Source organism: Macrobrachium nipponense, chromosome 43 (assembly GCF_015104395.2).
Source record: "Macrobrachium nipponense isolate FS-2020 chromosome 43, ASM1510439v2, whole genome shotgun sequence".
Lineage (NCBI taxonomy): Eukaryota > Metazoa > Arthropoda > Malacostraca > Decapoda > Palaemonidae > Macrobrachium > Macrobrachium nipponense.
The window spans coordinates 28272802-28285727 of NC_061104.1; the positions used below are offsets into that span (position 1 = coordinate 28272802).

At 37.3% G+C, this 12926-nt stretch overlaps 1 protein-coding gene across 2 annotated transcripts; it reads right to left on the bottom strand.

Annotated features, from left to right (window-relative positions):
* Positions 1–373: 373 nt before the first annotated feature.
* On the bottom strand, positions 374–12101 carry LOC135213616 (uncharacterized). Of its 2 annotated transcripts, none has more exons than XM_064247640.1 (2): positions 12023–12101; positions 374–2532 (listed from the first exon to the last, which is right to left on the bottom strand). In XM_064247640.1, exons 1-2 carry the CDS (start codon positions 12035–12037, stop codon positions 607–609), a joined length of 1941 nt encoding a protein of 646 aa, XP_064103710.1. In that variant the 5' UTR covers positions 12038–12101; the 3' UTR covers positions 374–606. The 2 variants fall into 2 exon arrangements, with proteins under 2 accessions (XP_064103710.1, XP_064103711.1); XM_064247641.1 differs by lacking the exon at positions 12023–12101 and adding an exon at positions 5263–5491 and having other exon boundaries at positions 375–2532.
* Positions 12102–12926: the final 825 nt, after the last annotated feature.

Below are 12926 nucleotides of genomic sequence, written 5' to 3' on the forward strand. Positions count from 1 at the left end.
ATAAAGGAAAAAATTTTTTTTTTCGTTGCTTGGTAAATTTTCTATAAGCTATTTGTGATACAACATTACAGTTACTTGCATTGGCACTTAGTCTTTGTTGGAAGGAGCGAATTCAAAGTTTCACATCAGGCCTCTCCTGCTTGTATGTAGCCAGCTTAACCAAAATCATCCGCCCGAATAATAGTAAATTATATATATATATATATATATATATATATTATATATATATATATATATATATATATATATACATATATATATAGATATAGATATATATATTTTTTATATATATATAAATATATATATATATAATTATATATATATATATATATATATATATATATATATATATATATATATATATATGCATATATGAATCAATGTCATTCTAATTCCAGGTTTCATATTATTTTGAGATAACCATTTTTATTTTGTCTCCTATAAAATTCATCACAAACTTTAGAAGTTTAATATTATAACGACCAAGATCTTAAAGCCGGGAGTATAAATACTAATAATGAAGGGTAATATTCATATATTTCGGTATATCCATTCGAGGAGAGATAACATAAGGCAATTATAACAAAATATATTTATAGTTGGTACCTAGTTCTTATCCGTCGCATGCACAGGTAGGTTAGTCCCCGTTACACGGAAACCTTTGTCATCAGCTACGTAATGTTGAATCTGGACTTCACCATTTGCATCCACGTAACTATAACTACCACGGACATGTCCGTACGCATCACGGGTCTCGTCACGAGACGAGTCGCCGGTATTGTAGCCGAAGGCGTACCGTCCAAACTCATCCTGTGAATGATAATGAGATTTGGCAGGCTGCGATTGCGCAGCTGGAGTTTTCGTACTGGCCTTGACACCTACCGGATATGAAGGGGCATAAGTCAGGTAATTTGTGGGTGAAAGGTTTATATCAGGTGGATCAAGTCGGATTGCTGTGGCGGAAGAGCGACTGTTCAAAGCAGTCAAATGAAGGTTTTTGCTATCTTGAATTGGCAGAGAAACAGGACTGACAACGCTTCCAGATGCTCCTATATCTGGAGGCAGGTAAGAACTACTTGGTGTGGTCACAAAACTTCCAACAAGGGGATCTGCGTAGCTGCTGATCTGCGGCTGATCGAAAGAGGAGGAAAACCTAGACTGAGAAATTCCCACACCAGAGGACTTGTACTCGCTAGGCACAGATGGAACAGGTTTGCTTATGGATGCATGAGAAACAGGGCTACCAGAAAAGGGAACCTGACCATAAGATGATGATGCAAGCTCCTTATTTGATGTACCGGCTTCTGGAATACTGTAGAGGTTCGAAATACCGGGGCCAGGATTATGTACAGAAGAAATGGGTTTCTCAGTGAAGGTAGGTTCTGCATATGATGACGAAACCCCATTATGTGGTACACTGGCACTGGGAGTGCCATATAGCCCTGAAATACTAGAAATAGGGTTAGATATGGATACAGAAGAAATGGGATTTTCAGAGACTGTAGGCTCTCCAAATGATAAAACTGAAAGCCCATTATGTGGTACATTAGCACTATGAGAACCATACAAACTTGACTTACTAGCAACAGGGTTAAATATGAATACAGACTGAGGTTGACCATATGATGGTGATACAGATGGGAACTCGGGATGTGATAACCCTGCATCAGGAGTGCCATACAAACCTGATATCCCGACTTCAGGAACGGATAGAGACACGGGTGGAGATGAGACAGAATGCTCAAGGCTGTGAGAGGGCTGACCATAAGACGATTGTTCAATATGTGGCCCACCAACTGCAGGTGTACCATAGGCTGGTACAGAAGACACAGGGTGTGAAATAGAAATAGGATGAGGTGTGGAGGATATGGAGTAATCTACATGGGGAGGATGCTCATATGATGAAGTGACTCCTGTATGAGATTTATCTGGAATACCAGCAGGCGCGTGATTAATTACAGACACAGGAGCAATGGGCAGACCTTGTTGAAGAGTCTGACCATAAGATGATGAATACCCCACAAGTGGTAAGCCGACATCAGGCGCAGCATATAATGATGATACAGAAGACACAGAATTACTTGGAGGAACAGATGGGGCATGATTATTATTATTATTATTATGTCTAAAAGGAAAAGGATTACTAACAGATATCACAGTGCCGTGTGGAGGAAGAAAATATTCACTGTTTGGTGACTGAAGCAATAAAGGCACGCTTATGGGCACAGGCTGCAAGGAGTTAATTTGCTTCTCTGAATTTAATCCAGACGTTTTGTGAGAAGAATGTTTGTCATCAAGGTCTTTATCTTTAGGTGAGATATTTGCCACCTCATGTCTGAACAGAGTTGGTTCAGCTATGTTGTCTTGTTGCTCGCTAAGATCCTCACGAATATTAGAGGCGGCAGGTTGTGGCTGTAGGTTTCTTCCACCATGGAGGACACTGGAAACAGTAGGACGGCCTCTGGCAGTTCTTGATGAGAGAACTTCAGCATGACTGCTAACTACCAACGTCAAGAACAGGAGTAGTAGTTGCTGAAAGGCACAAAATTCAAATACTTTAAAATTTGTTCCATGTATGATGACTGAGTTTCGTCTAATACAATGTGTATATAAAAATAAATACGTAAACTATCTTTTGAAAGGCCGCAGAATATTCTTTAATATAAAAATTACATTGCAAACTTTGCAATGGTGTAAGTGAAACCAATCATGAAATATGAATAACAATTCCACAAGTAACTGTAAACACTGAAATGATTCATTTATTCAAAGTAACTAATCAAGATGAAGTTCAAAGTGGTAAGTGATGGTCACTGTCAAAGTCATAGTTTAGACAAAAGTAATAAGTCAGAATTGTGTCAAAAGTAACAAGTCAAGGTCATGGAAAAGTACTTAGGGTTAACAGTAACACATCGGTATAATTAAGAAGTAGCTTTCAAGGGTCAAGTTCAAGGTCAAATTGGTTATTGAAGGTCAAGATGATAAAATAAAGTTCAAGGGCACTAGTCTTATCTTAAAAATTTGTAAAAATCTGACAGTATTTTTGTGCATATAGATTTTATTATGCTCGAAAATGCTGTTAAGTATCTACTAATGAGTTTGAGAAAGACTTGCAGTTATTAGTGACATTTCTAACTGTAACTAATATTAAAGGGATACTGACTGACTGATTTTAAAATGACATATGCGTGTCACAAAACAAGGGTCACCGATATCAACACAGCAAACTGCGTGACGCGGATAGTGGGTAAGAGAGAGAGAGAGAGAGAGAGAGAGAGAGAGAGAAAACCACCTATTTTTTCAGTCATTTCTTCTTTCTAGTGGATGAGTCAACAGCCTCACTTGTGGAAAGCGTCTGAGTTCAATACAAATAGCCGATAAAGTTCTGTGGTCACAATCCATAACAGAACCATCGTATTCAGGTAAGTTAATAGACTGTAGCAGGTCACGGCCAGAGCGAGGTAAAGACATGGGGGTTGCAATTTCACCCTAAACGACCAAGTGAGAACAAGAAAAACACCACCTTAAAGAGGGAGAAACATGCACCCGTGTGTGTGTGTGTATGTGGGTAAGAGGTGTGTGTTGGTGGCTAATGGCTTTGGTGTCCATTCCCTGAAAATGCAGTGGACGACTGAAAACCAAAGCAATGAATTAAGTACCTATTCAGCAGATAGTGGCATGTTGCTGCAAGGAAAGACAAGCTCACGAGGCTTCCACACAAACACACACACACACACAGAGAGAGAGAGAGAGAGAGAGAGAGAGAGAGAGAAAGTGTTGGTAGCCCCGTGAGCTTATCTTTCCTGGCTGCAACACACCACGGACTGCTGAATATCAGGTACATAATTCACTGCTTCCGTTTGCAGTGGCCCAGCACCGTAGGAATGAACTTTTATATAGCCAACACACACACGGGTCCATGTTTCTTCCTTCCTCTTCGATGTGGTGTTTTCCTTCTGTCTCACACATGATCATTTGGGGTAAAACTGAAACCCCCACGTCTTCATATATATCTATATATATATATATATATATATATATCTTATATATATATATATATATATATGTGTGTGTGTGTGTGTGTGTGTACGTATGTATGTATAATTTGTATATATATGAAAAATATATATATAAATATCTACGTATATATGTATATATACACACACACACACACACACACACACACACATATATATATATATATATATATATATATATATATATATATATCTATACATATATGTATGTATGTATATGTGTGTGTACGTGTCAGTGTATGCGTGTGCACATATGTATAAAATCATATAATACAATACAAAAGTACATCACAAAGGAAAAATGTAAAAATATCTGCAAAATCATTCGTGTCCAGACATATATCAGTTTAGTCAACGTTCCAAGAGAAGGAATCAACAACACCCAATCTACGTAGATTTTCGAGATTCAGCGACCCTGAAAGTCCGTCCTTGCTCCGCGCAGCCAACGAGACGAACGAACCCAGTTTTCGTTCAAGGTATCTTGTTATCTTCTGTCAAAAATTACTCCCGAAACAATCACTCTTTCGTAAAGAATGCCATAGCGAATAGCCTCTACAGTCATGTTTACGGGTTAAATGATGGTTGGGGTTAAGGCTACCTGTATTGTAACAAGGAAATTAAAGAGGATTGATAACGAATTATATAAATGGCTACATATACGTATGTGTTTGTGTATACATACATACATATATACACATGTGCGTGTTTGTGTATACATACCTACATGCATATACACACATATACATGTGTGTTTGTGTATACATACATATTTGTGTATGTATGTATGTGGCGCAAACGCGCGCCTTAAATACATATGCCTTTACAGTGTGCTACTAATGTATTTACGACCTAAGGCTCGTAAGTGTAGTAGCACAAACATACACATTTCTCATATACACTCACTGAATTAATGTAATTTACACTAGAACTAATGCAAATAAAGAATTCACTACAGTATTCCATGAACTGTATGTTGCTTTAAGGAGATTAATCATCATTATTATCATGACACCATTCAACAATTTTCACATGTATTCAGCACTTTATAACTGATATATCCGGTAAAAATTAATCCTTTGAAAGACATGAATATAAATACACTATAAATCCACCAGCAGCTAATTTTCAAATCAGTAGGTAAATGACACAAGCACTCCTCATACGATTAACAGACCACAGAAACAAGATCTAAAGCGCGTCACTGTAAACAAAACTTGCCACTTACCGTCATGTTTAGTAAACTTCTCACGCAAACGCGAAGGCGCTGGGGACGCCACCCTCAGCGCGAGTGGCAAAATCGAAATAAGATTGTTGAAAATCTCCTTGCATCATTTTATACATGTTAGGGGACTCAAGGCCCTGGCCAAGGTGTTACGAGAGCCCCATGACGCCCTGAAGAAGGAGCACCGCCGACAGCCAACGACCAAGACTGAGACTCCCTCCCTTGTCGGGTGGGTGCGTTGCGCGCGAATAAAGACACTCGGGTGTGAAAATTATCATTTGCGGAACGACTGTAACGCCGCCATCATTTTCTTTGCAACGCGGATCTTTTGTGTATTAAAATCTGGAAATGCAAGTAATTTGTTATCTTTGTATTTTCATAAAAACAAAGAACGCTACTAAAGAACCGTAAATATAAACATTTTTCGCCATGAAAAATATCGTTTGAATTGTATGCACCGACAACTACCACCCCAACGATTGTGACTCACTATAAATTAGTCTCCCTCCCAAGCCAGATTGAAAATGACCATCAACGACTGTAATTTTCCTTAGGGTAATGACGGCAATTGGACATGCAGTGATAATTCATAAGTATTTGTCTATACGGTTGAAACTTGACCTTTATTTTGTTCCTGTCCTTGGAAGCTCAACTTCTTTGGCTGTTTCGAACGTTAAATAAAAGGAAAATTTGCTAACGGTATCTCTTAAAATATATATTGCGTTATATACTGTTACGGGGTGCACGCACATATGCATACATACATACACACACATATACACTATGTGTTTGTGTTGGTGTATGTACATACATACATGCACATAGACACACGCATATATATATATATATATATATATATATATATATATATATATATACATATATATATATATATATATATATATATATATATATATATATATATATATATATATTACATAAAAGTGGTTGAGTTGGGGTTTCTAGAAAAGTTCAATTTAAAACTTTTAGATATAGTCATGTAATATAGTTTTCTTACTGTTTCTCTTTATCTTTTAAATTCTTGTGTCATTCTATAGGTAAGTGACCCAGATGATGGAAAAGTCATGTATTCCCGAAAGCTCGGCTGTGCCTCTGTTATTATTCTAAGAAAACTATAATGTCTGCTATGTTACTGCGGCTTCTGGCTATCCTGTTTCGTCGTGATATAATATATATATATATATATATATATATATCTATATGTATATTATATATATATATATATATAATATAATTACTTTCCAACATTAAACCGTTTTCCCTAATAAGGATTGGTTGCCAATAAAAGAATAATGGTAAAATGTCTCATTCATACTTTACTGTCGGACTAAGGATGCATCCATCATTGTGCAGAATACTTCCACAACACAATTTAATAGCCTTATCCCTTTTGAAGACGGTGGCTTTAACAAATGAACAAGCTATAATTTTACTTCAAAAATAAGTTTTTTTTGCGTGAGGTCGCTAGATTCAAACCCATGCCTCAATATGAAGATGATATCTCTAGGTCTTCTAAATTGAGCAAGGTTTAAATTGTTATTCTATTTTCTTTAGTTTTCCAGTCTGAGAAAGTGTGGCAAGAAGTTGGTAGCCACTACCGAAATTTTTTCCCTACATTCCTCGTCGTCCATTCTCTCTCTTGATTAACGGCTAAGTGGTCTATTCGGTTTCTGTGGCTCTATCTATAGTCTCCAAGAGTATTCCTGGATGTCCTGAGGTTGGAAAAGAGTGCCTCCCATCGCAAGATTATTTGCAGTCTCCCTCAGGCCTTCCTTGCCCATTGCATCCACCAAATTTCATTATTCCTACCAGCTTTTGTCATTCATACCAACAGTTCCTCATATCTCTTTCTGGTATTTCCTCTATAGCAATCTGTACTTCTAGTCTTTCTCTATTTCTTCAGGGCGTTCATTTGTTGGTGAACATCACACTATAATACTCATAATCCACTGGTTTGATTTAAATCTTTCATGTCGTAACTCATCTACTGTTTATTGTTGTCCAGTCTGCGTCTCTCCTGCATTTGGTGTTCAGATATTGTATACTACTCTATCAGTCCCGTTCCCTTTTCCATATTGCTTGGCACCGTGATAAAAAAAACAGCTAAGACAGTGGTTTCCAACCTGTGGGGCGCGCCCCCTTGGTGGGGGGGGGGGGTTGGCTGGGGGGCAAGAGGGTTGGGTTGCCCGGGGGATAGGGGCCATACTTGATGATGGTGATAATTTTATCTGAAAACTATTAATTATGATGGAATTCAGAATTTCAAAATACTGAGAAAATATTTCAGATGTAAATATGAAATTTAGTTGTCTAAATATATAAACTTTTTCAAATTCTATATTAAGGAATTAATATATAAATATATATATATATATATATATTATATATATATATATATATATTATATCATATATATATAATATTGTGAATTATTGACATGTTCCGACTATGCAAGCAAATTACAGTATTTAAGGAAAGGGGGGGGGGGGGGCGCAGAGGATGTGCCATTCAATAAGGGGGGGGGGGGCGGGGGGTGCGAGAATTAGAAAAGGTTGGAAACACTGGGCTAAGATGTCTGGTCCATATCTCTTGAATTCATTTTCCACATGTTACTACTTTTCTAATAACAACAAACGCAACAAATCAAATAAAAAATAAACAGATATAAAAAAATATAATGAAAATAAACAAAACAAACCTAATCATAACAGACCGCTTTTGTTACATACCACTATACTTAATAAAGATGACAGAACGAACCACGCGTCATAAATCAAATCTTAAACAAAGCCAGAATCATTCGTCGATTCAAATGAAAGTTAAACAGACGATAAATTCCAGCAGCCAAGGACCCTTCAAATTCACAATAACCATCTTTCAGAAGTCTTGGCAACTTTTCCCGCAAATTTAGTGTGTCATAAATGATACTTTCACGGTCGGGAGACATGCGGAGGAGCGCGGATAGGATGCTCATTGCGTCTGGTCACCGGAATAATCATTCTAGAGTCTGTAACGACTAGATTTCTAACGATAACTTTTGGGGAATTTCTGAAATTTACTGTTTTCCGTTTTCGGTCATCATCCTCATCTCAAGTCACTTTCACCGACACCGCGGGAGGATGTGTTTTTGCATTGATTCAGACACTCAAGTGTCAGTCCTTGAGCTTTTAATAGCTCGCAGTTTACATCTACACAAATACTTACACGTGCGCGCAACAGAGAGAGAATGGAAGATAATTTAGGCCGAAGGCCCAGCGCTGGGACCTATGAGGAAAATTGAGAGTAAAAGGTTACAAAGATGTAACGGGAGGAAACCCTTGCACTATGAACCAATTGTTGGAAGAGGGTGGAAAGTTAGACGCAAGAAAGAATATGAATGGAGATACAGCAAAAAGAATGAAAAGGGTTGCAGCAAAGGGCCGAAGGGACGCTGCAAAGAACCCTAAGTAATGCCTGCAGTGCATCACGTGAGGTGCACTGACGGCGTTATCCCCCTACGGAGAACAATAGAGAGAGACGAATTCGATCTCATTTGGGGAAATGTCCTTAAAAAACAAAAAACCCTTTGAACCCCTCTTGACCAGGGTCTCGAAAATTGTACCTGAATGTTTATCAACAGGAAGGAAAACGGTTTGCGACTGACATATATATATATATATATATATATATATATATATATATATATATATATATATATATATATATATTATAGTATATATGTGTGTGTGTGTGTGTGTGTGTGTGTGTGTGTGTGTGTGTGGGTGTGTAGAATCTACTGGTCACGTTTTTATCAGATACATATGCAATTGTAATAGCCACAATGCCCTCTTAACTTCTTGAACACGCGAGACTTTTTTACATTTAAAAAAATAATAAGCTATAAATATAGTTTATTGTCCAACAGAATAACTTACACTCCTGAGGAATTGAATTGAATTTGCGTGTTGTTTATCATTGATGGAAATTTGGACGTTGTCAGCGACAGCCATTTGTTAATGATGAAGTTTCTGGTAATCACGGATTATATCAAAGGCCATGCAGTTATCGTTTATGGGTTGTAGGAGTACCTAGTCAATGACGTCCATGTTCATAATGCATGATATTGATAATGATTTTTTCTTTCAAAGACACACATCGTCAACGACAAGATTCGAACCACTGCCTGGTTTGGAAACAACGATGGACAAATCACTACGATCATTGAACCATCAAAAGAGATTTAAGCTGATGTTGATTTTGCTTTACATATTCCTGTCGAATTCATGTTCTGTACTTAGAATCGATACTAACCCATCTCACATGATAACTGTTTGGCAATTATGAATTTTTGTCACTTACTCATGCGTGAATTGGGTATTAATAGAGATATGTGGCTTATTATATATACAATACATGAATGCATGCATGCAGACATACATACATCATGCATACACACACACCCCATATATATATATATATATATATATATATATATATATATTATATATATATCTATAAATATATATATATATATTATATATATATAATATATATTAAATATTGTATGTGATGCAGTATATGTATGTATGGATGCATGCATATATACATTGGTAATTATGAATTTTTGTCACTTACTCATGTGGGAGTAGGGTATTAATAGATATGTGGATTATTATAATATATACAATATACATGCATGCATGCATACATACATACATACATACATACATACACACACACCATCTGTATATATGTATATATACACATGCATACACACATTATCCCGGTAGCAGCACCATAGGATCTCGCAACCTTGTCTACATACGTACATACAGTTGTGTGTGTTTGTTAGAATGAATTCCCTTAAACCTTCCAAACCAGATAAAGTCAATCGCCTGATACTAACTCCAAAGTCATTAGCAGGAGTGCAAGTGACCATGTCCTAATTTTCTTAGAATGGGGCCTTTACTCCATGGCCATGGATGTGTGTCTTTGAAAGAAAATATCATTATCAATATCATGCATTATGAACATGGACGTCATTGACTAGGTCCTACAACCCATAAACGATAACTGCATGGCCTTTGATATAATCCGCGATTACCAGCAAACTTCATCATTAACAAATGGCTGTCACTGACAATGTCCTCATTTCCCTTAATGATAAACAACAAGCAAACGATATTGCTTGATTGGATTTCATTCCATTCCTCAAAAAACATTACCTGAAACATTACTATGCAGCCCTGAAAATAAAAATATAACCTTATGAAAGTAAGAATAGAAAGAAAAGGATAAAAATAAAAACGTAAATTCTACTTTATTTGGCTAAGTCGAGCATATCAAGAAATGCAATGGAACCCCGTCCTGGTACATACAAGGAAGGCCACGTCATACATCGCAAAACGGGATCCTGATTATGAACCTTTGCAAACACAGCCATGAAAGTTTACACTCATACCACCACTTAGATCGGACGAGAGAGAAGCTCAGCGGAAGGTTAACAAATACCAGGAACCGTTACTGAAACTTACAACACACCACAGCGATCTGGGTAAGTGCCCATGGGGCGCAATGAAGTCCGGAAATCAAACAACAGAGGTAGTGTCAACTTTTTGAATTTCGTAATACATTTTTTTTTTTTTCTTTTTTTTTTTTTGCAAGCTCTCACTTGCCCTGTACATCCATACTGCTTCACGCTCTAGAATTCACTCCCTGCTTCTGTGTTCCCTGCCTCTTGTTTCTATCAGGGTTGGGATAGATTAGGAACTTTGAATGATTCTTCCATCGGATTCTGCACTAGAATAAAAATGGTCGCCCAATCAGGAACACTGCCAAAGACTTAAAAGTCGCCATGCAAAATTTTAAGTCATTAACCTTTTCATAACCATGATACCAATTATCATGCAACATCAATTATGGTTTAAAGATCCATATGATGCTAAGATTACTGTTAAAAATACATCCTTAGAGAATCCGGAACTATACTACGAAATCACCGCAAAGGAAAGTACCTTCAGAATAATCAACGCAAGGTATTATGCTCAATTGAAATATTCTAACTGGCCAAAATATTTGGTCAAACCTCCACGCTACACCAGCGTTCTTGGGAAGAGATCCAATTAACAATAAACGACGATTCAAAACGTCATTAACATCCAAAAACTATTCGTTGCTGTACTAAACTATCCAATACGTGAGACAGTAAAAAAAGAAGCAAAATTTTCAGTTTAATAATTAAACAAAAAATACAGTCTGCCGTGGATATAAAAATAACGATTGGCGACTTCAAGAGAAACAGGGTAGTATGATTGTAATAATCGTCTTCCGTCTTTCCTTCGTAAGATAAAATGATGTGAGTCTACAGACTAACTTTTTCTTTGAGAGAAGGCAAAAGTATGTGTTTCAAAGCCATCCGTCCAAATTTTGCAGATACCAATTTTCTTAACAGGATCCGTATCAAATTGTCGAGTCTGCTTTTTTATTCTTTTATTTTTTTAGTGTTTTTTATCCTATGACATGATCAAGAAATTTCAGAACGTTATTGAATCTTATTTTCACCTACGCTATTCACATACTGTATCTTTATTTTGTCATAAACCGATTGGAATTTATTTCTCGTTGAAAAAACTGTGGTAAGTCTTAATTAATTATTAAACACAGTACGCCCACAAACTCTGGCTTTGCTTGAGAGATATAGTAAGAAACTTACAATGAATTACTTTGAACTACATAAGCCAATTAAATGAAGTTAATTACTTACAAGGCCCATCTCCATCCAAGGGTCTTCGATGGTTCGGGGAACAATTCAGTGGGATCCACCCATGAGGAAGGCGCCGCCGTCTGGCGAAGCCAGGGGGACACCCCCTCCTTATATATATTTGGACAAAGAACCGGTGAGACCTTGACCTCTTGAATTACAGCGATTTTTCGCATACTATGGATGGAAGGAGGCGTGGCCACAACGTCATTTCCTGCAGCGATTCAAAACAATCACAGTTCCACAGTTCTCGAATCCCGCGAGTCAAACCAATCACGGTTCCACAGTTCCTCTTTGCTGCTCGGAACTTTGGAGCAATGGACGTTTGCGCTCAACCTTCTGGCGACGGATGACTATTCCACCTCTTTTCTCCAAATGCGCGAATTCCGTGACTCAGCTATTCTCGTTCTGCTAAATCAGCGTGATCAAGAGACATTACGCATTTATCAGGCTGTCAACGCCGTGACGAGGGTAGTTACGGGACGCATGGTGCGCGTCACTGTCCTTCCCGTGTTGTTTGTGGCACGATTTAAATGGGTTCAATAATGAGAATTCGGCAAGCTGTAACTTCAGTCAAACATGAGAGATCCCTAACATTGACAATGGGATAGAAGAAAATTTCATTACACAGGAAATCTGAGTTAATAAAAACGTGGATTTTTGCTATGCAAAATCTTCCTTGGGTCTCGAAACAGGGATCCATGGCACGGCACGTCGTACAGATCCAGAACTTTAAGCAATATACCCTAGAAAAAAACGTCTGCCTATTTGGAATTCAAGACAATGTGTCTGGGTAAAAAGAAAAAAAAAAGCTGTTCATGTAAGATGGGGCGGTCCAGTCAGACCTCTATATACAATATACTGTACTTTGTAGAAAAAACAGCTTCACGATAAAGAAAGAAGGGAT